We start from the raw sequence: 27716 nt of genomic DNA, 5'->3' as shown, positions 1-27716 counted from the left end.
CTGAAACACAGAACTTCATAAACTTTACTGTAGCTGGTTTGGTTCCAGGAGTTGTGCAGAATAGGAGATTTTAAATAAAAATATTAGTGAATGTTGACAATTTTACCATAGTTAGAAATGCACAGAAACTGGAAGAGCTTCAGAGGTTAACTGGAGAAAAGTGACCCAGTTACAGTGAGCAGCAAGAGGAACAGTTAGGTAAGATGCCCACTCATTGTATAAAACTTAATCAGACAAATCTATACCCAATAAGAATACTTAACTTTAAAAAAACCACAGCAAAAATTATGGGAATCACTGGAAGGAGGGGAGACCATCATAGAAGTTGAGTTTTATATAGTACAAATAAGCCACAAGGGGAAAAAAGGGGTGGAAAGAACGTAAAACACACAGCATGCTAATGACTTCCTTAACTGCCAGGAGACACGAGCGTGTACCTACAGACAGTACCCAGGGCAGACTGACAACTCACAGACAACGAGATAAATACAGGAGGGTTCTAGACGTAAAACTCAAGGAATGTGCACCAAAACAAGAGAGGAGCTCCTCTACCACACACCACAAATATTGAAAACTTCACAGCACCATGCACTTGTGAGGAGTCTGCCATATACTTTTGGCAAACATTCAGTTTAGTGTAGTATGTGAGGAACCAACGGGAGTATCGTTATTCTGTTTTTTAAAAGATGGCTATGAGGCTAAAAATATGGCTCAGCAGGTAAACACTGGGTGTTCTTGCAAGGGACCAGTGTTTGATTTTCAGCACCCACATGGCAGCTCACAACTGCCTGGAACTCAGTTCCAGAGGACCCAACGCCCTCTCCGGCCCCTCTAAGCACCAGGCACACAAGTGTTGCATGGATATACATGCAGCAGAACACCCCACACATGAGAGGTGTGACACCGCGTTCACTCCAGATATCATCATCACATCATGACAACTCAGAAAGTAAGACAACAGGAGACCACAGGGCAGGAACATTCTGAAAATAAATACTGCCACACAGAAATACTAAGGGAACATCACTGTTCTAAAGATGCGGGTTGATGTCACCAGGTTCTACCGAAACTGCCAATGTGCTAGCAGCAGGATCCAGCCAGTGTTTCTGGTGCTAGTCACTCACCCTCTCCTTTTATCTCCCAGCCACATGCTCCTCACTTCCTAGTGAAAATGTATTACAAACTATCACTGCTACTCTGAGGAAGTTAGGAGCACAACTCTAGTCACTTTTATAGGAAGTAAATGGGAAAGTGCCACATATGTCACATATGTGACACACAGTAGCATTCTGAACATTAGTTGTTAATTAGGTGGTAAGGAGTTATGATCTATTATACAGGTTTCAAACTTTACGGCACCACGTATTTGTGAATAATGTGTTTTTTTCTTCTTTGCATGTACCCTTTATTTAAAAGTGCCTTAAACTCTTTTCCAATATGGGTGAGATATTTAGAAACAAATGCCACCATAGGGAGAGTATAGTAATTGCTGCTGTAAATGCATTTCCTGCTGCAGGAGAGAATTAGTGGAAAACAGGCGTCATTATACTGAACAGGGAGGGCCGACCTCCCTTAGCAAAGGCCACAGTTTCCCAAGGCCCATTCTCAACTCAATTACCACGGTGAGGAGGCCTGTTCCCGTCAATTCCAATGACCCCGGACTGAAGTGCTGATTAAAGCCCTCGGTTAAGTCAAAGCATTACAGCCTGGTTCTCCTGAGGGGAAACAACTCTTCATGAATGTAACTCTGCTTCCTTTCTCACAAGGCCATCAAATGAGGCACATGATCAGGAAATGCCGAACCCAGTCAGCATGGATAACTGAGTCTGCTGTCATCCCCATCCTGAGCCTCACCACACTGCACTAGAGCAACAGTGACAGAGAAAATGGCAAAAATGAATCAACTTCCAGAACACGATATTCTGGTCAAGTAGTATGCAGTCGGAACCTCTGCTACTCCAACCTTCCTAGGTTTCCTTATATTTTCTCTTGCTTCTCATTGGCCCTGTGGATCCCATACCTATTACATTCGCTCAATTTATGTACATCCTGTTTCTCCTGTCTGTTCAGTTTTGGAATCTACAGCAGAGTTCCCAGAGGAACCCTAATGTGTGGAGCTGCACGCACTCGCCTTATCTCCACACGGAGGCTGCATGGAGTTGGGGATGGCTGGGCATGGCTCTGGTGATGCCTTTGGTGGGCCTGGACCTTGGCCTCATTCACATGAGGGCTTCACTTCTCCACTTTATACCCAGGTTCCCAAAACAAAATCATTAGTGTAAATATCTGCTGTTTGCCTCTTCAAATTAGTATTATTTGTCAATCAAATTTCTAAATTTGTTTTACTAGAGGTACATTATTCAATATGCTTACATGTGAAAGAAAAGAAGACATGGATTATTAAGTGAAAATTTCAGCGACAGGCACAAAACAGCTCTCTCTGAGTTACTGGCTAGCATAGTCCTACAACTGCCCACAGCTGCGCAGGCTGTCAGCATTCCTCTTGGTTGGCCACCATAACTAAATGGTGAGACCCTGTGGCTGAAGATACTTCAGTACCAGGACACAAAGACTCTGCCTTGATTAACCAGCAAAGTATTTCTCTTTTAGACTGCTTATTTAGTGCCAGAGGCACTGTGCAGGCTACTGGGGAGACAAGGAGAACACAGTCTCTCCCAGCACTGGACTCTGAGGGCTACAGTACTGGCCTCCCTGGCAAAATGTACCACTGTTACAACAGTGCTGTGGCAGATACAGCATAGCCAACCACTCTCTGATTAAGTATGATCCCTGTTGCACACATGGATTTCATGCCTGAATCTATAAATCTGGTCAAAAGCCCATGACTACCAAGGTTATCAGCCCCCTAAGGACAAAGCTGTTGTTGGGGTTTTCTTGGTTTTTATTTTTTAAATGATCATGCCATCAATCACCTTTTAATGTTTATACCACAGCTCTGTGTTGCTCTTAACTCTGGTCATAGAAGACACTTTTGTAGCCAAAATCCCAATACAGATGCAGTAAGGGCCCTAAGGTTCCACCCTTGGGGTGGCTGAAGGAGAGAGAATCACTGTTCTTTGGGGATATGGCTGCTGGTAGGCTGTCCCCTCCCCCACACCCAAAGATGACCCTACATATCTGTAAATTAAGCAACACTAAGTGCACCAGGAGGGAAGTAGTAACTCTTGGAGAGACTCCAAGATGGGAAGGAGGTGAGAGTGGGGTACCGAGGGAAGGAGGGAAGAGACAATGGTGGATGGATGCGATCTAATGCTTCCTGTAAATGCATGACATTTCCAATTGCTTTAAAAAAGAAAGAAAGCAAATCCTCTAATAGCTGGTAAAATGAACTGATATCAAATACAATGCTTACATATCAACAACAAAGTCAGAGTTATGGAGTCACACCCTCTGATACAGTGTGACAAGTGATACAGGGAGCTTCTTACCAGGTTCCGGGAGATCTAACTTCGCCCGCTTTAGTTCTGCCATAGAAACCTGAAGTTGCTCTATTACAAAATCATCCTCGAAGAAAAAATCCTTGGCGAGAGTCTCCTGAAGAAATTCTACAAGTTCCTCCATAGACAACTTCATTAGGTGTTCTACGAAAGGATGAGAGAAACCAAACGCCAGTCAGCAGTTCTAGTCAGGCTGAAGAAAAGACATACTTGAGTAGAGTGTGTTTTTAAAGAGGGTGTGAAAACGGACACACACAACTTACATTTCACATTGTGAACATCATTGAAACTTAGCAGGATAATATATTGACATTAGAAAAACCGGTCTGATATTGTTAGAAGACAGTCTCAGCACTGACGCTAAGCTACAGCTAGATCTCTTAGGAGTCAATCAACATTTGTTTATCTCATTTACTGGCTGGAACTCTAGCTCAGACTGATAAGTCTTCTTTAACTCTTCACTTAGTGTTAGAAAACATCCCTCAAAACCAGATTATTAACCTTATTTTATTATTACTACTGAGAAAATTAGTTTTATTAGGAAACAAACCAAACTACAGGCAGAAAGGAGAAAGCAGACCCACTACGATAGCATCCCTCACAGCTTACCAGAAGTGTTGTGTCCATGGCTGTCCACGGGCATCAACTCACAATACAAGCTACAGTTCGGCTCATCCTCCCTCCTTCATGGAAAAGCAAGTGCACGTTTTTCTCAACTATTATTAGTACTGATGTAACTGAGCAGCGTTACTGTCCGTCTGGTCCAATCATGTGCATTTACACGTGTTTCTGATTTTCCACTTAGAACCACTGTGTGATGAATCCCCAGTAATACTAGCTCTCAAGCAACAGGAAGAAATAGAGAGAAAAAGTCTTTGGCTAGGTTCAGCTGATAAGTACCCAAAGAGAGTGTTTTCTTTTTAAACCAGCAAATGATGAGGTGTAAAACCTTATGGCAAACTACACAGTGTTTTAATACAGCTTCCACACTGTGGAATGACATCAACGTGACTATTAGATCTACCACCAAGCGTACTTATTTTTGTGAGAAAATCATTTAAAATCTTTCAATTATGTTATATATAACTAACTGTGCTCACTAACCCACATAGTATTCCTCCAAAATTTATTCTGTCACAGAGTGAAACTCTGTAGTCCAAGAGCAACATCTGTGCTCCCTGCTCCTCAACACTAATTTCTTCATATGGAAGAACAGAGAACCCACGGAACAGCTAAGAGCTTTGCTTCTTAAACACGGAACAGACAGAATGGCAGGCAGGGTTTCTTTGGCAGCTTATGCAGTTTAATGATTTACTGGCAAGTAAAATCATTGCTGTGCTCAAAATTCCTACTAAGTAAAATAATATAAGGAGACGGGAGCCATAAAGACACAGAACACCACACTTCTACTTTTTCACTGCTTAGGGACCATTCAGTTATGATTTAATTGATATACTTTTTAGTATATTTTGACCTATTTATAACCTACAACAGGAGTAGTGATGTAAAGAAAGAAGGAAGAGAGAAGGAGAAAGGGGCTTTCACTCAGCACCGACACAGCTGGACAGCCGGACCCGGAGGAACCGTGCGGCCAATGCTTTGTTTTGGTGTCAGCCTGTGTGCTGGCCACAAGCACATTTCTGACAGCGTCCCCGGAAATGGAAGACACTGTAGGGGAAGTGCAGCCAATGAGTTCTACTGTGCTCACTGCAGTCAGTGACCAGGCATTCATGGAGTGTGGCCAGGAACAGCAGGAAAACAAAGCAGAAAATTGACCCAGGCCCTCAACCCAGAATGCTGAACAAATCTTTAAGAAAGACATGTGAGGGTTGGGTACACATAAGTGTGGAGGACACACAACACTAAGTTCTAGGCTACCTATGGCCACACCTCTATAGAGCTACAAGGATTCACGAGGTTTAAGTTTGAAATGAAAATGATAGAAAAGCTCATTTCCTGGCTTTTGAGCCCAACACACCGTACCCTCAGAACCGAAAGTACCGAAACAGGTGACTAAAGGGCCCTTAGTGTTTGTTTTGAAAACCTGCATCTGTGCAAGGAGAGACTTAATGCATCTGCTCTGCTGCTCCAGAGGCTGTGACACTCAAGTCCTGTCCAGAGCTTGAACCCAGATGTTCTTTCTGTTAGAGAAACAGTAACAGAATTTTCCCACCCACTCATCTAGGAGACTCAGATCAGTTAAAAGAATGAGGGTCCCAGTGGAAACCAACTCTTGAGAATAATGTTCTCAGTGACACCAAACCCAGCAGCCTAATGTTTGAGTGCGAAGGCGAAGCTGGCACCAGGAGGGAGGAGGCCAAGGTCTTCTCTGATGTAGCCTCTCGCCCTGAGAGAGAAGCAGGAGTTCCCTGCTGACTCTCAAGAAAAACTTAAAGACCGGTAGTTTCCAAAAATGCTAAGACTACAGCATGAGGTAGAGAGAGGCCAAACTAGTCAGAATTAAAACAACTCTTGATTTTATAAAGACTTTGCAAGTCAAAAGTCTCCTTACTTTTGTGTAGTTTCAAGATTGTGTAAGACATAGCAGTAAGAACTCGCTCTCCTTCAAAGATGTAGATGTCCCAGATCCTGAGGTTCAGTCTGAAGGGAGTCTGCGGGAGAGAGAAAGCAGGGTAGTGTCAATCCGTATTTCCCCTCATTTGGGTGGTACTTTCATAACTGAGGCTTAGAAACAGTACTTACCCGGTCAAGGAAGCACTGAAAAAACCATTTCATTGTGTAAAAACTTGTGTAGATTTCTTGAGAATCCTAAAAAACAAAGACCTCATAATTTCTGAGTTGTAACAAACAAAATAGCAACAGTAAGGGGAAGACTGTGGAGGCTGTTGTCAAAGGTCACAGTCTTCTTACTGCAAACAGTTTCAAACTTCTCTGCTTTTCTGTTCCCATTTTAATCCCTAAATTTAACTTATAGGAACCACTTTTTTTTTTTTACAGTGAACTGTTTGATTGCACTTTATTTTATAGTAAAGCATGCAGATGTTTGACAAGGAATCAGTTTTTTATAATTCTTACAGTACTTTTGTACAAATTTAAAACCTCCAAACTAATGGAGAATCACACTTGTAAAAAGTTTTATCACTAGTACCTATTAGCTCCATAGAAGTATTCTGAATTCCTACTTAGGACTGTGGTAGTGTATTAATACATTTTATAAACTTAATGTCTTCAAACAACTGAGCACACAGCAAGCTGACCAGAAACGGGGAGCCCAGGCTGGACTGAATTACTGCATCCCCCTCTCAGTGTGAGCAGCTGTCCGTCAGTGACATCTACCTACCAAGTGCTGCTTAACTTTAGACAAAAATTTGTTCAGAATTTTCTCATGATGTTCTTGAAATCTCAAGAGTTTAGGAAAACCTTGGACAAAAAAACCTAGAACACAAACAAAAAAAAAACAGCCCTTCAGAAACAGTACCAACAAACCCCCAACTTAAAACCGTAACATACTGCATTTTGTAGCTATGAAAATAAAGAGAACATCCTTAGCGACCTCTATCTTCTCCCCCGTCATGTGAACTTGGGTAGTGAAGCTTACGGCTAGTACTTGGTTGCCAACCACCACCTTCACTGCCTCCAGTGCCACCATTGTCTCTCCAGCTGCTCTTCTTTAACCACCAGCTAAAACACAGGCCCTGTAAGTTATACCAACACTCATACTACATCTTCATCTGTAGGGTTTCTAAGAAGTAATTGTAGATGGTAAATTGGTACTAATTTGCATACTTAGCTCACTGAATTTATAACTATTTTTATTCATAAATTTCTTTTCAGATATTTATATAATCCATTTCAAGAACATATACTCAATGGACTTTGTTTCTGCAATTAATATTTTCAAGCCAGTTTCTAAGCACATCTAGAAGATTTTAATAGACATCTTTTGGTTCTCTAATAATCCGGGGGAAAGGATGTTATACACATTCTCCTTGGATATTCATTATTGACAAGAGCTTATAAAAATTAAACTGTCTTTTAGATTTAATAAAGATTATTTTGCTTTAATTTAGTCTTGCAAATTTGTTTCATCTGAGAGTCCATGAATTCTTCCACACCACATGTGGCTTAAAAAAATTAATGGTTTTCTAAGCATATCAGAGAAAAATATAATGAAAGATCCTAATATACTTAATTAGTAAATTTTAAAACAAAAACCCTTAACAAAATATATATAGTTTTGTAAAATGTAACTTGATACTGGCTAATAAAAGTACACAAAATCTACACTTGTCATTTTAAAGAAAGTAAAGTCAAAACAAAACCAATGGCTTCTAGTATACGTCAGGAACCCAGGGACCATATGAATAAAACACTGCATTTACAACTTGTTTTCAGTTTTGAAGATGTGTGTAAAATTTTCCAAAGACTCTGTCTTTTACTTAGTAATAAGTTTTACAGTAAAATAATTTTATTTAAAAATCTTTATCTCTCCTTTGGAGCCACTTTTATGGTCAATTTGAGAGCAATGGGAGATAGAAAAATTTCAAGAAAAATCTGATTATTTTTTTTTAAAGTCAATGCACTTTGGCAAGAACCAGCTTAAACACACTACCTAACATTCTTCACTTTTCAGGGACATTCTTGGCTCAGTATTTTAGATTACTCTCTACCCAGCTCTAGGTTGATTCCATAAACTTACAAGTGCTACACTTCCACCCAGAAAACACAGAGCGTGGAGGGAGACTTCAGTCACACACTGCACAGCTCTCCAGACAAGTTATCTCTCACGTACGAAGTTATCCACAAATCGAGCCTACACTACGCTCTAAAGACAAATGACAGCATTGCACAGTCAACACTGTTTAAAGGTTAGGCGGCTAACAGTGACTGGTGAAGCCAAGTCAGCCAAGAGGTTTGGAAGAAAATCCCATTTTCTGAAATTGAATGAAAATTTCACCACACACTTAACCGACCACTGAAGCAGGAGACACTCACACAGATGGCCAGAAGAAGGCTGATGATGAGTTTCATGTCCAGTGTCTTTTTTTAAACAATACAGCATAGGAGATGACAACACAGACCCTTCTTACAAGTTAGCCTGTCCTGTTTACTGTGTAATGCAACCATGGAGGAACCCTAATTTTGAGAAGCTTAAGTGAGCATTCCCGGTGATAGGTTCCCCACTGTACTGAGCATACAGACTCACAAAGTGAGCAGACCTGGTTCATTACTGCAGTAACTAATACTGCCCTGTTTAACTAGTACTGGGGCACCGAGGTGCCCTGCACTTGCTAGCCAGGCCCTCAATCACTGCGTGGCATTCTCAGCTACTCGAGCTCTCCCAAGTCTGCTATTCCCACAGACAGCACATCACCCTGCACTAAGTGTGTGAGCAAACACCACATTCACTCCAGAGACAAGCTGCAGAGTGCAAACTCTGAAATAAGGTTCAGTGCATTTTCTTGGCAAATGTTAAGGAAAGGGCCATTAAACTCAGCCTGACAATTGGAAACCAAACACAAATTATGTGTTTCATGAAATACTAAATAATCAAGAGCTCAAAATATATCAGCCTTTTGCTTAAATGTAATGAAATATGTGGCTCAAAAAACTGAAAACCACACCTGAAATATAAAACTAATTATTATGCTCCTTACTTTAAATACCTATGATTTGTCCTTGATTAATATTCTTTAATGAAGTTACATTATCAGAGCATCCATTGGTTTATTAGAATAGCACATGTTTTGGCCAAAAGGTTACCTTTTATTCTTCCTAATATAGGCTTTCCTAAGTTCTTCCAAACCTAAATTAATTTCTTTTGACAGAGGGCAAATAAAAAACAAAATTTAAAATGCCAGAAATACAGTTTTGGGAAAAGACAAAGAAAACTCAATGTGAATTAAAAAAGCTCAATAAAGAAAAATAAAAGAAGAAATTAGCAATTCTAAAGAAAAAAAAGTAACCCAAATACCTGATTAACAAAATAAAATCAGGAATCAGTTTATTTATAGCCATATATAAGCCTTTCTCACCATGCATGGCATGCTTGGGGCCTGAGAAGAGCTTGACCAGGGCCCAGAAGGCGTCTTCCTCATTCATGTACATAAGCAGCAGGGCTGTGATCTGGCTCATCCCTTGACAGTACCCGACTTCCTAAGGAACAATGAGAACACACTGGGGCTTTAAAGGTGAATTCCATGAACACAGACATGGAAAAGGTCAATTTATAAGATAACAGGATATGCTTAGATTCGTTACTGGACAATTCTAGAGATAACTGTTGTAACACCTACAGCATCAGGACACACACTATACAAAATAAAATTGTGCTCAAGAGTAAACCCCCGAGCTACATTTAAAAGCTGTTCTGTGTCTGACACTGCAATACAGCATGTAAAAAATACTAATATTCACTGAGCTCTTAGAGGCTGGCAAATCTTCCCCAGGTCCCACTTTCATGTCTCATCACCTTTGTGTTTCTGAAGCTTTAAGGTTTAGTTTTAGTCCACTCCTCATAGACCTCCACCAGGTGATAAATTAGATTACTAGAGCATTAGCCGTCAGGAGCAACATGGCTCAAGAGACCGCCAAGGAGCACAAAGATAATACGACAAAACAAGCTGTAGAAGAAAAAGACGCTCACTGGCATCCTGGGGTCAAACCTAGGTGTTCTACTTTCAAATCAGCTCTAAGGCTCTGGGTCAACACGAGAGCTATGAAAATACCAGAGCTAACAGGGGCAGTGGAGGCCACTGGCCATGAAGAAATGGGCCTATGGATTCCTAGTTAGTTAGAGGGCCAGGAAAAACATCAAGCTCCCTAGAATGGAAGTCAAGAGTGAGGCAGGTGTGTACCAACTTACCGTGTTATAGATAGAGTAGGCAGCAAGAACGTGGAATAAGGACTGCTGCCTAGACAAATAAAGATTTACATTAAATATAATTTAGGTCTTAAATTTAGTTAATTTTTAAATTACAGACTTAAAAGCACAGGTTGACTAGCCAGGCAGTGGTGATGCACATCTTTAATCCCAGCACTCAGGAGGCACAGGCAGGTGGAACTCTCTGAGCTGGAGACCTGTCTGGTCTACAAAAGGAGTTCCAGAATAGCCAATACATAGAAAAAAGGCTTGTCTCAGAAAAACTGAAAACAAACAAAACACTGAGTCAACTAAAAATAAGCAATCCAGATAAAGTTACTACTGCATTTAAAAAAATAAAAAGTAAAAAAAAAAAAGGTATGCTAAACTCAAATTGAACCAGAATTCTCAAGAGCTTAAATTTGAGGCTAAGTTATCACTCGCTCAGACAGAAGCCTTCAGGCTGAAAGCACCACGGCGTCACTGAGTTTCTTAAGCTCATTGCCGACCTTCATTCTGCTATCTTACTGTTGGAAACAGAATGTGGCTGTGGTTTCCGGGAGACTAATAGCAGCAGCCAAGTCAGGAAGAGCAGCCTGGGAAGACCCTGGTCCAGAGACTATGATGATTTTTCAGTACTATGAGTGAGCAGGGGAGCTGCGCCTCACTACACTCCTAACAACTCACTACTACGGTTTGTCCTCTGGTTTTGGCCACTTCAATCTTTGCTGACTCAGACATCTTACTTCTAACAGAATGGGTCTGGTGGTGCACATCTGTACTGCCAGCACTCAGGGGGATCACAAGTTCTAAGCCACCCTGGGCTATATAGTGAGACCCTATCTAAAAACCAAAACCAAAGCAGAACAAAATGGAAAGGGAATGAGCCACAGGGCAACACAGCAATGAGTCCATCAGGCTGGAAGTGAGATCACCAACCAGCTGCTCAGGAGTCCTTATGGCACCTTTGTGATCAGCAGGCAAAGGGGTGAGAAAACTATCACTTGATCCTGATTACTAGGAGGGAGGTAGATGCTGCTACCTAAAGAACACACACACACACCACATCTGGAATAAGGGAAATATTTTGGAAATGTCGTAATATAAAATAAGAACATACAAAGAGCATGTATGTAAAGGAAGCTACTGAAAACTATAACAACATAGTTGGGAGACTGCTAATGGTCCAGATTTTTCAGTACTGAAGGATTGAGTCCTGCCACACAGCTGAGGTTACTAACATTTTTCCCTTATATTTTCATATGAATGTCTATATATTCATATCTTCTTTCTTTTACCACCTTATATTAAAAACTAATAGGTAACTATTTAGGTATTTAAGCATAACTACCAGCAAAGTACTTGGAATCTACTTGTGGTCAAATGGTTAATGTGTTTACATCATGCTAGACAGATGCATACTGTTGTTATGACCTGACAGGAACTCAGAATGGTTTAGGGAGATGTGTGTGAGCACAAGTGGACAAAGACAGGCTGCAACAGTCAGCCACAATAGTCAGCAGCGAGGCTACAATTCATTATTCAAGCAGTGACCTAGGTCCTGCTGTGATAGGTTTTACACACATGTGATTAAATCTACTGTCTGCTGAATTTGAGTTGGGAAAATCATCCAAAACTGACTGAAGTGTGTGCTTCAAAGCCTGCTGCTTCCTGGTCAAGCCAATCTTAAGACACATCTCCTACACGTTCCGTTTTGCTGGTTGGACTCTGGAAGATACAGAGATTAGGCTAACAGTCCCTTTTCCTTCACACGCACATGCAGTGGTAGCCTGCCCTCCCTTAGAAGTACAAGCATTCTACTAGACTCTATACATTAACTTCTTATCTAAGTCATTTCCTTATTTTCAAGTTCCACTTATTCATGAGGTCACAGTTAGGATATAACCTTATTACCAATAGTTTTCTAATACATGTAAGTTCTTACTTCTATAAATGGCCTCAAAGTTTCAATTCTCCTGCCTCAGCCTCCCTAGTATCCACAAAATATTTATAAGATTTTAAGGTCATAAAATGGCCCCTTACCAGCTTTACAGCATGTACTGTGTCAGTGTTTCAAAATGTTAAATTAAATTTGACCCCAGTTACAGTCAACGTAAACTCAAAAATGATCTGTAAAAACCTTCAGGACCTAAAAAAGATTATAATTCAAACAAGACATTCTATAAGCACAGTTTACCTTAAAGACTCTAATAAAGACCATTTACATATGCTATTCACATTTTGTAATATTAAACTTTACTTACTTAACACCATATCTGTCTCTAAACATGATATGGTCCCTAAACGTGCGATTCACATCAAGGTCTATTTGTCTGATATCAGGGGAACAACCTCGTGCTCTGTGTTTTAATTTCTGAAGAAAAAGAGAGAAAGAAAACATTTTTATGAAAACTAATTGCTGTAAGTCGACAATACATAATAAAACAATCCTCATTAAAACCTAATTTTATTTACATATTGACAGAGGGTAGGGCTAAGAAAGATCTAAGCAATAAATAAAATTGACACACAAAAGCCCTTTCCTTCCTTTCAAAGCCCTCTCCTTCCTTCCCTTTCTCTTCATGGGATTAACAGGCAGAATTAGGGCAGGAACTTCCAGAGTTTGCAGGACTATGATGGCTGACCACACACTCAATAAGAAATTCTTTTTCCCTTTTCTCTCTGGCTGAGTATTTTCTTTCCTTGGAATTAGTGACTTTCCTTGGAATTTGCTTCATTTTCTATATCCTCATAGGGAACTCAACAGCAAGTCTGAATGAAGAATTCTACACTGTAGAATTCTCAGGACAGCCTAGCAAACACTACCAATTTCTTTGCATCTTGGTTTTATTGAGACAGGGTCTCACTTTGTAGCCTTGGCAGTCCTGGAAATCATTACATAGACAAGGCTGATGTTGAACTCAGAGATCTGCCTGCCTGTCTCCCAAATGCTAGGATAAAAAACATGCACCACCAAACCTGGCCTAGTGGCCAACTTCTTAAACATTCTCCCAGAGCATTCGGGTGTGCTTCTGCCAGGGTGGCTGGTCCTTGGTGCTACTCCCTCTGGTCTTAGGGCTTCCTTTACCATATGCTGAATTCCCTTTGCTCTGCTCCGAGCTTGGGTCCCTGACTCCTGGGTTTGACATCTCCCCTTTCTTGGTATATGACCTGACCCTGGAGGACTGCATTTTCCAACAGTTACTGTAAATGGGCACACAGAAGGTAAAGCTTTGAACTCCTTGAATATCTGGTGCCTTGCACTTTAAATGACTGTCAATCTGTCTGAGAATTCTAGACAGTATTTTTGCTTACAACGCACTGCTTTATCATTCTCTGGTCTCTAGTACTGCCCCTGGAATTCTCGCTCTCTATGAGAGGTCTCTTTCGCTCTGGAAGTTGGTAGGAGCACCCTCCATGTATAGAAGTTGGTGGGAGCACCCTCCATGTATAGAAGTTGGTGGGAACACCCTCCATGTCTGGAAGTTGGTGGGAGCACCCTCCATGTATAGAAGTTGGTGAGAGCACATTCCATGTCTGGAAGTTGGTGGGAGCGCCCTCCGTATCTGGAAGTTGGTGGGAGCACCCTCCATGTATAGAAGTTGGTGAGAGCACATTCCATGTCTGGAAGTTGGTGGGAGCGCCCTCCATGTAAAGAAGTTGGTGGGAGCGCCCTCCATGTATAGAAGTTGGTGGGAGCACCCTCCATGTCTGGAAGTTGGTAGGAGCACCCTCCATGTATAGAAGTTGGTGAGAGCACATTCCATGTCTGGAAGTTGGTGGGAGCGCCCTCCGTATCTGGAAGTTGGTGGGAGCACCCTCCATGTATAGAAGTTGGTGAGAGCACATTCCATGTCTGGAAGTTGGTGGGAGCGCCCTCCATGTAAAGAAGTTGGTGGGAACACCCTCCATGTATAGAAGTTCGTGGGAACACCCTCCATGTCTGGAAGTTGGTGGGAACACCCTCCATGTATAGAAGTTGGTAGGAGCACTCTCCATGTATAGAAGTTGGTGGGAGCACCCTCCATGTCTGGAAGTTGGTAGGAGCGCCCTCCATGTATAGAAGTTGGTGGGAGCACCCTCCATGTATAGAAGTTGGTGGGAGCACCCTCCATGTATAGAAGTTGGTGGGAACACCCTCCATGTATAGAAGTTGGTGGGAACACTTTCCATGTCTAGAAGTTGGTGGGAGCACCCTCCATGTCTGGAAGTTGGTAGGAGCACCCTCCATGTATAGAAGTTGGTGGGAACACCCTCCATGTATAGAAGTTGGTGGGAACACTTTCCATGTCTAGAAGTTGGTGGGAGCACCCTCCATGTATAGAAGTTGGTGGGAGCGCCCTCCATGTATAGAAGTTGGTGGGAGCACCCTCCATGTCTGGAAGTTGGTAGGAGCGCCCTCCATGTATAGAAGTTGGTGGGAGCACCCTCCATGTATAGAAGTTGGTGGGAGCACCCTCCATGTATAGAAGTTGGTGGGAGCACCCTCCATGTCTGGAAGTTGGTAGGAGCGCCCTGCATGTATAGAAGTTGGTGGGAGCACCCTCCATGTATAGAAGTTGGTGGGAACACCCTCCATGTATAGAAGTTGGTGGGAACACCCTCCATGTCTGCAAGTTGGTGGGAACACCCTCCATGTCTGGAAGTTGATGGGAGCGCCCTCCATGTATAGAAGTTGGTGGGAACACCCTCCATGTCTGGAAGTTGGTGGGAACACCCTCCATGTCTGGAAGTTGGTGGGAGCACCCTCCATGTATAGAAGTTGGTGAGAGCACATTCCATGTCTGGAAGTTGGTGGGAGCGCCCTCCATGTATAGAAGTTGGTGGGAGCGCCCTCCATGTATAGAAGTTGGTGGGAGCACCCTCCATGTATAGAAGTTGGTGGGAACACCCTCCATGTCTGGAAGTTGGTGGGAACACCCTCCATGTATAGAAGTTGGTGGGAGCACCCTCCATGTATAGAAGTTGGTGGGAGCACCCTCCATGTCTGGAAGTTGGTAGGAGCACCCTCCATGTATAGAAGTTGGTGGGAACACCCTCCATGTATAGAAGTTGGTGGGAATACTTTCCATGTCTGGAAGTTGGTGGGAGCACCCTCCATGTATAGAAGTTGGTGGGAGCGCCCTCCATGTATAGAAGTTGGTGGGAGCACCCTCCATGTATAGAAGTTGGTGGGAACACCCTCCATGTCTGGAAGTTGGTGGGAGCACCCTCCATGTATAGAAGTTGGTGGGAACACCCTCCATGTATAGAAGTTGCCCATCTATTTATTTGATTTGAGTTTATTTTCATCTAGATTCGGGCACTTTCAACCTTATTTCTCATCTCTGCAAAACTGTCTTTAGTAATTAATTCCTAATTCCTTTATTAATTGCCTCCTCCTCCCTGCCCTGAGTCTCCTTCCTTCCTGAAGCTTGGTTATTACAGTGGGAACTGGAAGCAATCAGCTCGTTTTCTTGATTTTTCTCTATTAGTGTTCATTTCTATGCCTTTAAATTTTATTTTCTGAAAAATTTCTTCAATTGTTATTTTCAATTAAGTTTTTATTTCTATTATATTGTTTATATTCTTAAGTTCTTTGTTGTTATAGAATGCTCCTTTTCATAGCTTCCTATACTTGTTTTATGGATGCAATATAGATTTCATTTCTCAGAAGGTATTAACAACAATCTTTTAGGTTTTCTTCTTATTCTATAATCTGTTTCTTAAAGGTGTATGTTTCTACTTATGTTTACGCATCTCCAGTTTAAGTCCCTTTCCTCAAATGACTACTAATGTTTTGTTATCAGCTTTTACTTGAAAGTAAGACATTACACAAAACTGTGTCCAGATGGGGCTTCCCAACAGTGATGTCACGGTAGGACAGGGATGTGGCAGGGCAGCTGAGGCGTGGCCATGGAACTCTAGTGTTTACCTTCTTGTAGTGTCACAGTCCCAGTGGCTCTCCTCCCAGCTCCTGTTTTTGACAGACAGCGTTCTGGGTAAAGACTAACTGTCTGAAATTTTGGATATTATGTTCCCCTGCACAGCTAGGATAGCTTCTCCCAGAACGTGACCAGTGGCCCTAGGCCTGGGCCTGGGCTGGGAGGAGACTTGGGGGCTCTGTCTGCTTCTCCCACAGACTTCCAACCTCGTCAGGGTCCATCTTTACCTTTCCTTGCAGAGGTACCTGAGGGTGGCAGCTATGAAGTCCTGAGGAGACTTAAGAAATATAACCTGTGCTTCTCTGGTCTCCTGCCACCAGCACAAGACTCAGCTCCCTCGGGGTTGTGTGTTTACTACATGTCTGTCTGCACTCTGCACTCCAAACGGAGGCAGGTGTTACTTCTTCCATTTCTTGTTCACTATAGGTTTGCCTTTCAATAACTTTCCTGTCAGTTTGGTGGAATCCTCCTTTCAGGGGAAAGTAAGCTAAAGTATGACTGTCTTCATTGCCCTTCTTTAACCAAAAAGATGATTAACATTTACAACGTGTACTTCATAAGTTTAAATAACAATCCAGAGAAACATGCCCATATGGATTTATTTATCAGATACCTGTAATACAAAATACCACTAAAGACAACTCTAATAAATAAATAACATACTGTAACACAACTTTAATCCCTAAGTTAAGAAGAAAATAGTGGAGTAAAGGCCATGTCTGTCTAGAATAAAATGGGACTGCGATGTATGTGTATACATGTTAAATGTTGTTAGTGTGTTTTGAGGTGCCATCTTCTACAGCTTTTTGAAATATGAGAATGGGCTGGGGGGGTATGGCCCAGTGGGGTAATATTTCTCCTGTCTGTCTGTCTGTCTCTGTCTGTATGTCTCCCCCCCCACACATATATATATGGAGAGGACCCAAGTTTTATCCTTAGCACTATAAAATACCCCAAAGAAAATATGAATAACAGTATGTTTAAAAATTTTGAAGCTATACAAACAGCAATATATATATATATATATATATATATATATATATATATATATTTGGTTTTTTAAATATCTTTTATTAAGGTATTGGTTATTAAGGTATTAAGGTTAAGGAAATGGTCAAGTACAGAGGCCCTGTTTATTCTAAAGGGCTCCTATTAAAAACTAAGATGTCAAAACACTGAAAATGTTTTAAGACATGACAAAAAAAGTCTTAAGATAATATTTAGCTGGAGAAACGAAAATTCAAACATATCTATAAAAGTGACTTTTTTCAGACATGAAAATCATAACAAAGACCTTACGACAGAAGCAAAGCCTAGGTAAGTAGATAAACATTTACAGGGCAGAAATACCATCATGTTTCAAATGTTTACAAGCTACTGCACAAGATGCAGCGAAATAAACACAGCCCTAACTTACCACATGTGCGCACGTGCACAGAAAGGAGGTGAGCACACTCAGCCACCAGAGACAGACTGATCTATATTCACTAATGATGCTTTCACTAAGTGAAAGAGACCTAATGAGCTATAAGCCAAGGCGGTGGCAGAGCAGAAGGCACTGAGATGTCTCTGTGGGGCTGCTCCCGGAACCCTGAGCCAGGCTCAGCTATAGAGACCTTATGACCATGGTGGACAGACTCCTGCATTTTAAGATGGGCTGCTAAATACAAGACAGATACAAATGTGAGGGGTAATTAAATGGAAAAAGGAAATCCTAGCCTCAGAGCCAAAGCTCTAGATTTTAAATCCTGTTCTTTGTTCACCCTGGGTGAAAACTTAGCTTAACTTATTAAGCTCAGGTTCCTTGTCTGTTACGTGGAATGATAATTGTACAGAAAACACTAGTAAAAGCTGCATGGTGCGATAATGGCAAGAATTCAGTAAGATAATTCCTGTAGAGCATTTAGACAATGTCCATGAAAGCATTCAAAAGAGGTCAACTCTTGGCAAGATGAAACAGGGAAGATGTTTTCAAAATACAGTACTATGATGCTTCAATCCCAGCTTGGGGGGGGGGGGTTAGAAAGGGCGTTCCAAGGTGCACTGAAACCCAATCCTCCCTTTCTCCACCCCACCATCTAGTCCCCTCTCCACAACAATAAAAGCTATTTCTTCTTGCTAGTCCTCCTTTCCACTCAGTCAAGGCCTTTGTTTTGCTGTCTAAATGTCAGGCACTATCTGACAGTAAACATCTCCACAAAGCCTCATCTCCTCAGACAGCAACATGTCTGGACATTGCATCTCTATTGCTGCTTAACAGAGCTCTGCTCCAAGAAGGGACACACAAGCCGTAAAGAACTATACACACAACATGCCAGGCTCTATCTCATAACACCTCGGTACATTAAACAACGAAGAACCAGTTCACAGAGATGTGTAGGCAGAAACATGAGTCACTTTTGTAGAGGAGCAAAGAAAGACTGGTTGGGGAAAGAAGACATGATTAAATGACATCATGACAGGACATAAACAGCAGCTGTAATGTTTGCAGGCAGTGCACTGAATAACAAGCCCAGGAGCTCCGATGCTCATTTGTGGAGTTGTAATTGGGTTTACTACATTGCTGTCTTACACTTACTGCTCACGATGACTTTATATAGGAAAAGCACCCAGAATGCAATGCAATAGGTTAACCAGTGCCCCCCAAGTTTATGTGTACTCAGAACCAGTGCATGGGCCTCTTTTGGAAACAGAATTTGAAGACAAAGTCAGGCAAGAGCAAGAGACACACACATGTGAGAAAGGAAGCAGAGAAGCGACAGAGCGACCAGACTAGAAACACTGACATGTGGGTAGCCACCAGAAGCTGGCAGAAGGCCAGGAAGGATCGTTCTTCTCTGCAGCCTTGAGGAGCAGCCATGTCCTGCAACAACACGGAGCAGGCTGCTGTGGCTTTAGTCACACCTCCTGGCTCTAGCAGCCTCGAAATGAATATGCAGATAAAAGCACTTTGTACTCTCATGTTTTCTTTTCTTTTTTTTAACAACTCTATTTTAAAAAACAAAGATACATGTACAGATTTTAAGCATTTATGCATAAAAGTATGCGAATACATTTTTGTCAGTACTTGATTTTTTTAAAGGTTTGAAGAACTGGGTTGGAATTTTGATGGGGATTGCATTGAATCTGTAGATTGCTTTTGGTAAGATGGCCATTTTTACAATGTTGATCCTTCAAATCCATGAGCATTTTCAGAGATCTTCCTCGATTTCCTTTTTTAGATTTGAAGTTCTTGTCATACAGGTCCTTCATTTGTTTAGTTAGAGTCACGCCAAGGTATTTCATATTGTTTGTGACTATTGTGAAGGGTATCTTTTCCCTAATTTCTTTCTCCGCATGTTTGTCCTTTGAGTAGAGGAAAGCTTACTGATTTGTTTGAGTTAATTTTGTATCCAGCCACTTTGCTGAACTTGTTTATCAGCTGTAGGAGTTCTCTGGTGGAATTTTTGGGGTCACTCAAGTACACTATCATGTCATCGGCAAATAGTGATGTTTTTACCTCTTCCTTTCCGATTTGTATCCCCTTGATCTCCTTTTGCTGTCTAATTGCTCCAGCCAGGACTTCCAGTACTATGTTGAATAGGTAGGGGGAGAGTGGGCCGCCTTGTCGAGTCCCTGATTTTAGTGAGATTGCTTCAAGTTTCCCACCGTTAAGTTTGATGTTGGCTATTGGTTTGCTGTATATTGCTTTTATTATGTTTAAATATGGGCCTTGGGTTCTTGTTCTTTCCAAGACTTTTAACATGAAGGGGTGTTGAATTTTGTCAAATACTTTCTCAGCATCTAGTGAGATGACCATGTGGTTTTTTTCTTTGAGTTTGTTTATATGGTGGATTTCATTGATGGATTGCTGTATACTAAACCATCCCTGCATCCCAGGGATGAAGCCTACTTGATCATGGTGAATGATCGTTTTGATGTGTTCTTGGATTCGGTTTGCAGGGATTTTGTTGAGTATTTTTGTATCAATATTCATAAGTGAGATTGGTCTGAAGGTCTCTTTCCTTGTAGGGTCTTTGTGTGGTTTAGGAATGAGGATTATTGTAGCCTCAAAAAATGAGTTAAGTAGTGTTCCATCTGATTCTATTTTGTGGAATAGTTTGGAGAGTATTGGCATTATGTCGTCAATAAATGTCTGATAAAATTCTGCACTGAACCCATCTGGACCTGGGCTTTTTTTGGTTGGGGGGTTTTTGATGACTGCTTCTATTTCTTTAGGTGTTATGAGATTATTTAGATGGTTTACCTGGTCCTGGATTAACTTTAGTATCTGGTATCTGTCTAGGAATTTATCCCTTTCTTCCAGATTTTCCAGCTTTGTTGAGTATAGGCTTTTGTAGTAGGATCTGATGATTTCTTGAATTTCCTCAGTTTCAGTTGTCATGCCTTCACCTTTCTTTCTGATTTTGTTAATTTGAATACTCTCTCTTTGCCCTCTAGTTAGTCTGGCTAAGGGTTTATCAATCTTGTAAATTTTCTCAAAGAACAAGGTCTTGCTTTTGTTGATTCTTTCAACGGTTCTTTTTGTTTCTACTTGGTCAATTTCTGCTCTGAGTTTGATTATTTCTTCCTGTCTACTCCTCTTGGGTGTATCTGCTTCCTTTTGTTCTAGAGCTTTCAACTGTGCTGTCAAGTTGCTAGCGTATGCTCTCTCCAGTTTCATTTTGGAAGCACTCAGAGCTATGAGTTTTCCTCTCAGTACTGCTTTCATTGCATCCCATAGGTTTGGGTATGATGTGTTTTCGTTTTCATTAAATTCTAGAAAATCCTTAATTTCTTTCTTTATTTCTTTTTTAACCATGCTATCATTTAATAGAGCATTGTTTAGTTTCCATGTGTATATGGGCTTTTTGTTGTCTTCCTTATTATTAAACACCAGCCTTAGACCATGGTGATCTGAAAGGGTGCATGGGAGTATTTCAATCTTCTTATATCTATTGAGGCTCGTTTTGTGACTGATTATATGGTCAATTTTGGAGAAGGTGCCATGAGGTGCTGAGAAGAAGGTGTATTCTTTTGTTTTACAATGATATGTTCTGTAGATGTCTATTAATTCCAATTGGTTCATAACCTCTGCTAGTTTCACTGTTTTTGTTCAGTTTCTGTTTCCATGATCTATCCATTGATGAGAATGGAGTGCAGAGGTCTCCCACTATTATTGTGTGGGGTGCAATGTATTTTTTGAGCTTTAGTAGGGTTTCTTTTATAAATATGGGTGCTCTTGTATTTGGAGCATATACGTTAAGGATTGAGAATTCCTCCTGACAAATTTTCCCTGTAATGAGTAAAAAGTGTCCTTCCTTATCTTTTTTGATAACTTTTGGTTGAAAATCTACTTTATTCAATATTAGAATGGCCACTCCAGCTTGCTTCTTGGGGCCGTTTGCTTGGAAGGTTTTTTTCCCAACCTTTTACTCTGAGATAGTGTCTGTCTTTGTCTCTGAGATGAGTTTCCTGTATGCAGCGAAATGCCAGATTCTGTTTATGTATCCAGTCTGATACCCTATATCTTTTTATTGGGGAATTGAGTCCATTTATGCTAACAGATATTAAGGAATAGTGGTTGCTGTTTCCTGCTATGTTTGCTTTTAGAGGTAGAATTGTGCCTGTGTGTCTTTCTTCTTTTGGTTTTCCTGCTTAGGTATTTTCTTGTTTATTTTCTTGTAGTTTCCCTCCGTGTATTGGGTCTTCCACCTATAATTCATTGTAGTGCTGGGTTTGTGGTCAGATATTGTGTAAATTTAGTTTTGTCTTGGAATATCTTGGTCTCTCCACCTATGGTGACTGAGAGTTTTGCTGGGTATAGAAGCTTGGCCTGTTCTCCTAGGGTCTGCATAATGTCTGTCCAGGATCTTCTAGCTTTCATAGTCTCTGTTGAGAAGTCGGGTGTGATTCTGATTGGTCTGCCTTTATATGTTACATGACCTTGTTCCCTTACTGCTTTTAGTATTCTTTCTTTGCTTTGGGCACTTGGTGTTTTGACTATTATGTGTCGGGAGAAATTTCTTTTCTGGTCCACTCTATTTGGAGTTCTGAAGGCTTCTTTTATGATCATGGTCATCTCATTTTTAAGGGTAGGGAAGTTTTCTTCTATGATTTTTTAAAGATATTTACTGTGCCTCTCAGTTGATATTCTTTGCCCTCTTCTTTTCCTATTATCCTAGGTTTGGTCTTCTCATTGTGTCCTGGATCTCCTGGATATTTTGGGTTAGGAGCTTTTTGGCTTTTGCATCTTTTCTGACTGTTTTGTCTATGTTTTCCATATTTTCTTCTGCCCCTGAGATTCTCTCTTCCATCTCTTGTATTCTGTTGTAGATGCTTGTATCTGTGACTCCTGATTTTTTTTTTAGGTTTTCTACCTGTAGGGTTCTCTCTTTTAATGTTTTCTTTATTGTTTCCACTTCCATTTTAAATTCCTTCTTCAATTCCTTCATGTCTTTGGTTCTGTTTTCCTCTAGTTCTTTTATTTCTTTGAGTGTTTTCCTCATTTCCTCTTTAAAAGCTTCTAATTCTTTATGGTTTTCCTCCTGTTCTTGTTTAAGGATCTCTACCATCATCTTGAGGTATGATTTCGGGTCTGAGTCTTCTTTTTCTGGAGTGTTTGGCATTCCGCTGTTTGCTGTGATAGGAGAGCTGGGTTCTGGTGTTGCCAGGTTGTCTTGGTTTCCTTGGGGTAAGTTCTTTCGCTTTCCTCTTGCCATCTTGTTGTCTGTGATTATACGTGGTCTTGTCAGTGATTGGTTCCCATCTCTCCTGTGTACCTGGCCTGTGTCCCTGGATCTCAGCTGTTCCTGGTGGCAGATGGCCTGAGCGCCTGTTCTGCACACAGGAGCCCGCAGGATGGAAACTGAGACCCTATGGCAGGGTTCCTGCTCCCCTGATCCAATGGGTGGGAGGCGCACTTTCTGAGCCCTCAGCATAGAGCTCTCTGCTCCCTGGCTACTCGCAGTGCAGGCAGTCTCACCAGGCCTGTGTCCCTGGGTCTCTGCTCTTCCACTCTCATGTTTTCTATGTTCCTTCATTAACTAGATACTTCCGAGCACCTGTTGTACACTGGGCATGTTGTTCTGAAGTCAGACTGTGTGTGTGTGTGTGTGTGTGTGTGTTCTCCCAGGTATACTTCCCTTTTAACATGGGATCTACAACCTCAACTCTAATAATAAATATCTCATTAGTAGACTAAAGTAATTCCAAACTTTAGTACTCTGAAATACAAACTCATTCTCTCTGTGAAGTCCTGTATCCCATAAACTAGTACTGTCTACCTACTGCCTATTATCTTTCTGTTGACAAGCTTTCTTTTTTTTTAATAATTTTATTTTAAAAAATAAAGATTAATGTACAAATTTTAAGCATTTTTGTATAAAAGTATACGAATACATTTTTGTCAGTGCTTGTTTTTTTTTTTTTAAAGGTTTGATAGTGTGTATTAAGATCTTACTAGTTACAATGAGCATAAAGTACATGTAAAACAGGATGTAACCTGGAACTAGTCAAAGTTTTCTTGGTATGTAAGGATTAAGCATAATGGTCTTTTCTTTTCTTTCTTTTTTTTTCTTTTTTTGAACTTCATATAGTCTATGAGTTGTTTCTGGAGTATTCAGAGCTTTCTGGGGTTAGTATCCAATTATCAGTGACTGCATATTATGTCTGTTCTTTTGTGACTGGGTTATCTCACTCAGTATGATATTCTCTAGATACGTGTTGACAAGCTGTCATGTGAGTTCATCCATGGGAAAGTAAAATATCAAAGCGCAATAAAGTGCTTTTACAATTGGCTGGCTTTAAACTGGTTTTTCTTTTCCCCCCCATCTGTTCTGCTATAGTTCATCCTACTTATTTTCTATTAATTTCTACTATTTTTACCTATTGTATTCCATTCATTTTCTAAGAAATAAACTTTAAAACCTATGGCTGTACCAATTTTAAATGTAAAGTTCTTATTCTTTTCGAAGGTTAATATAAACTTAAATTTAGAAAGCACATGGCTGAAATGATAAGGAGCTATTTTTAACCATACAATTTAATGAAACTATCACCCAGTAAAAGGTCTAACCTTTTAATTCATAAATGATAAAAGGAAAATACCAAACTGTCTTGGGAACAGATGTTTTTCCTTATTCAGACCTACTGAACAATCACACACAGGCAGGTGCTGGAAAATGAGGTTCTGTTTTTATGTTCCCCATGAACCAAACAAGCTCCAAATCTCCTTACTAATAGAACATTAAGTGTGAGGAAATACATCAGCCTTCCTTATTAGTATGCCTCAGCACTAATGGATCATTATCAGAATGATACTGGCTGATACAGAAGACATTTTATTTAAAATCTGAGTAGACTGGCAGTAAAAACAAAACCAGTAAGCATTGAAATCTCAGTGGAATGTGATATCTATACAAGTCCAATGACAAGAATATCATGTCACTTTAAAAACTGAAATCATTCAATATAATTTCACTCAAGTGATAGGAGAATATTAATCACCTTAAAAACAAGAATTATTTTGCATTCTAGTTCAAAGGCATGGTCAGTTTAGCTACTCACGCTATAAAGGTCTCTTGTTTCTTCTTTCATTTTAGGAATCTCAAGAAGAAGGGCCCAGACTTCACCTCGGAGCTGGAGTGGAATTCCTTTGTAAATTCGTCGATGAAACTGGTTAAAACAAAGGAAACTAGACAAAGTTACAAAGTGACAAAAGCTTAGACAGTCCCTTCCATTGGCCCACTCAGTATCTGTCCAGGGTTTTTTTTCAGGTATTTATGATCATTTTTAAAATAAATTTTAACTTGTTAATTCACTTAGATTCTGTCACTGTTGTGCTCTTAGATCCTAAAGGGGACACATAATACAGAATGAAAGAATAAAGAACTACCAAAAGAGGACAGGAAAAAAGAAGAAGAAGAAATGTCAGGAACCCTTGGTGAATCAGTATGAATGACTACTGCAGCAGTGTCCCTTAGAGCAGAGCTGATACTGTTTGGTAAACTGTAAACAATGAATTCATACCTTTCTTTGTTATACACTGTCTTTCCGCAGACAGGCAGAGGGTGAGCCAAATAGCAGACAGTGGCCTTGTGCTGAGATTATCCTTTGGAGTGCAGAAAACAACTTCTAACCTCTTTCCTAACACCACCCCCCTGGAGCTCCATCTTAGACCTCAGCTAGGTCTAACCCTTCTTCATCCCTCTGTGTAAATAACTAACCCCATCTGGTCAGACAAAAACAGTGGGTAAACCTCCATCAAGAAAAGAGACACAGACTCCTCCATTCCCGACTGTGGAGGTCAAGACCACGCTCATGCACATGGGAGGCAATTACTCTCTATGGCTGAGCTACACTCCCAGTCAAAACGTTGCTTTTCAAAGAAGCAGGCACCTAAGTACTCAAGATCATCTGAGGTCCTTGAAATATGTATGCAATTACCCAACAGACTTCCCTCCTCTTATATAATTATGTATTTAAAGTACATTCAAAATAAGTATTAGGGTCATTACAATGTGATACATAACAACATTTTAAAACTTTAAAATGCACATACAAACTAAGAAATGATTGATAAATTATGGCAGGAACCCTTAAAGAGAGTTTAGAATTTTACATATTTTTTTAGACTATGCAACACTTGACATACCTAACGACATATCTAGGAAATGAAACCCAAGTCTAAGCATTACATTCTTTTATTTCATACACAACTTATACAAATAGGCTGGAAGTGTGTGTGGGAGGGGTAGGCACATGTGTGCAGACTCATACATGGGTAAGCAAAGGCCAAATGATACCATAGATGTTATTCATAATTCTTCAGGTACTGTTTACTTTCATCTTTTGAAGCAAGGCCGCTACTGGTCTGGTACTTGCCCAGTAGGCTAGGCGGCCTGGCCAGGAAGCCCCAGGGATGCGCCTATTTGTACCTCCCCAGAACTGACTGTAAGCTTGTACCACCACACCCAGCCCCTTCACGGAGCACTGTCAGTGGCTTACTGTGATCTGTCACAGTAAGACTAGGTGTGGAACTGTCTACTTGTAGCATCCAGTGAGTATGACAAAGTTTTGGATGCTATAGTATTTCCAATTTTAATTTTGCATATAAAGAATGGTCGATCTATATTATAACATATACCTGAAGGGGGAAGGGGATCATGTTGTCACTGTTAAATTAAGAGAAAAAAAAAGCAAGAAAATTCCAGAAAGAAATTAAAAAAAAAAAAAAAAAAAGTCAACACACTAACCAGAGCTGGATGCGCAAACAAAGCACTGACATGTTGTCAATGTCCTCAGTCATGGCGCCAACTAACCCTGGCATCCAATCAAATATGCACACTAAACATTCAGCAGAAAAATAATGATGTTCTAAAATAATGATTTTAATTATGCTCTTTAGTTTTCAAATATACTCCAAACTCATGGTTCTTTATCTCTGACTTAGCCACAGGTCAAAAGTATCCAGAAAGAACTGTTTTATACAAATGTCTCCACCTTCCTCTGTGTCTACACCGTCTACACAGCACTACATAGTAAACACTCACACACATGTACACTTGACCTGGGCACTGTCTACTTACAGACACTATAGCATCTAATGTGTGGGACAAGGTATCTGTGGATGGAGGGATCAACACGGATCCTGGAACCTGTCCCTCAGATGCCTTAGGGTGACCATGCTTGGCCACTTATATGCACTGCTATATCTACACATTTTTCTTTCATCTTGTCAATTATCATAAAAGGTTTTGAAATTTTATAAAGCATTAGGCATTTATATCAAAGTACAGTTTACTGATCAAACGGCAATGTGGCTTCCATATGTTGACCTTTCAATCAGCACCATATTACTAGTATTGTCTGTATGACTGCACAATGCCTATGACGTAAACATACATCTCACAACCATCTCACATCTACACAGAAGGAAGCACACAAAGCTCCCGTTGTGGAGGCAAGCCCCAGCACTGTGAGAACGCAGGCAACACAACCCTCATGGAAGCTTTAGCTCTAAAACTCCAAATGTGCTCCACCAGAACCATGCTTGTATAAGACAGGTTTCTGAATCTTTCTGTATTACTACCATGTAATAGGGACTCCAAAGAGAAAACATTCCTCCCTCTTTTTGGAAGAAACAAAAATAAAATGCTACCTTTTTACATCAGTACAATTTAATGTATAAATTGAAAATGATAATTCTTTTAGAAGGTGCATTCTTTTCCACACCAAATTGGACCACATATATTATCAAATGATTCTACCACCATAATTATGGGAGAGTATTTTAAAATTATACATCAAAAAATAGTTCTGGTAAAATCCCTCTTAATGGAAACTACATTAGCCAGGGTTGCTGTCAAAGTAATAGCCTAGCAGAAAGAACTCACCGTTACAGACTTACTTCAACAGATACGTGTGTACTGGAGAATAACATAAACCCATATAATTCTACAGATGCCTTGTTAGGCTGAACATGAGACTAAAGCGAAGGCGTGACGTTCAGAAGCGTATCCTGTCATCATT

At 40.6% G+C, this 27716-nt stretch overlaps 1 protein-coding gene across 2 annotated transcripts in view; it reads right to left on the bottom strand.

Annotated features, from left to right (window-relative positions):
* USP6NL (USP6 N-terminal like) overlaps positions 1–27716 on the bottom strand; it is a gene marked incomplete at its 5' end in the record, with an annotated part of 127966 nt that overhangs the window by 8493 nt on the left and 91757 nt on the right. For both annotated transcript variants that reach the window (XM_080918303.1, XM_080918302.1), the window contains 8 exons: positions 3450–3602; positions 5971–6070; positions 6162–6227; positions 6760–6854; positions 9455–9575; positions 10285–10333; positions 12546–12655; positions 24753–24860. In XM_080918303.1, coding sequence (XP_080774429.1) covers positions 3450–3602; positions 5971–6070; positions 6162–6227; positions 6760–6854; positions 9455–9575; positions 10285–10333; positions 12546–12655; positions 24753–24860 — 802 coding nt within the window. The remainder of the gene's footprint in view (positions 1–3449; positions 3603–5970; positions 6071–6161; positions 6228–6759; positions 6855–9454; positions 9576–10284; positions 10334–12545; positions 12656–24752; positions 24861–27716) is intronic.

This window comes from Micromys minutus (assembly GCF_963924665.1).
Source record: "Micromys minutus genome assembly, chromosome: 6".
Classification (NCBI taxonomy): domain Eukaryota; kingdom Metazoa; phylum Chordata; class Mammalia; order Rodentia; family Muridae; genus Micromys; species Micromys minutus.
The sequence above is the reverse complement of the archived record's forward strand: the minus strand, read 5'-3'. Positions and strand labels throughout refer to the sequence as shown.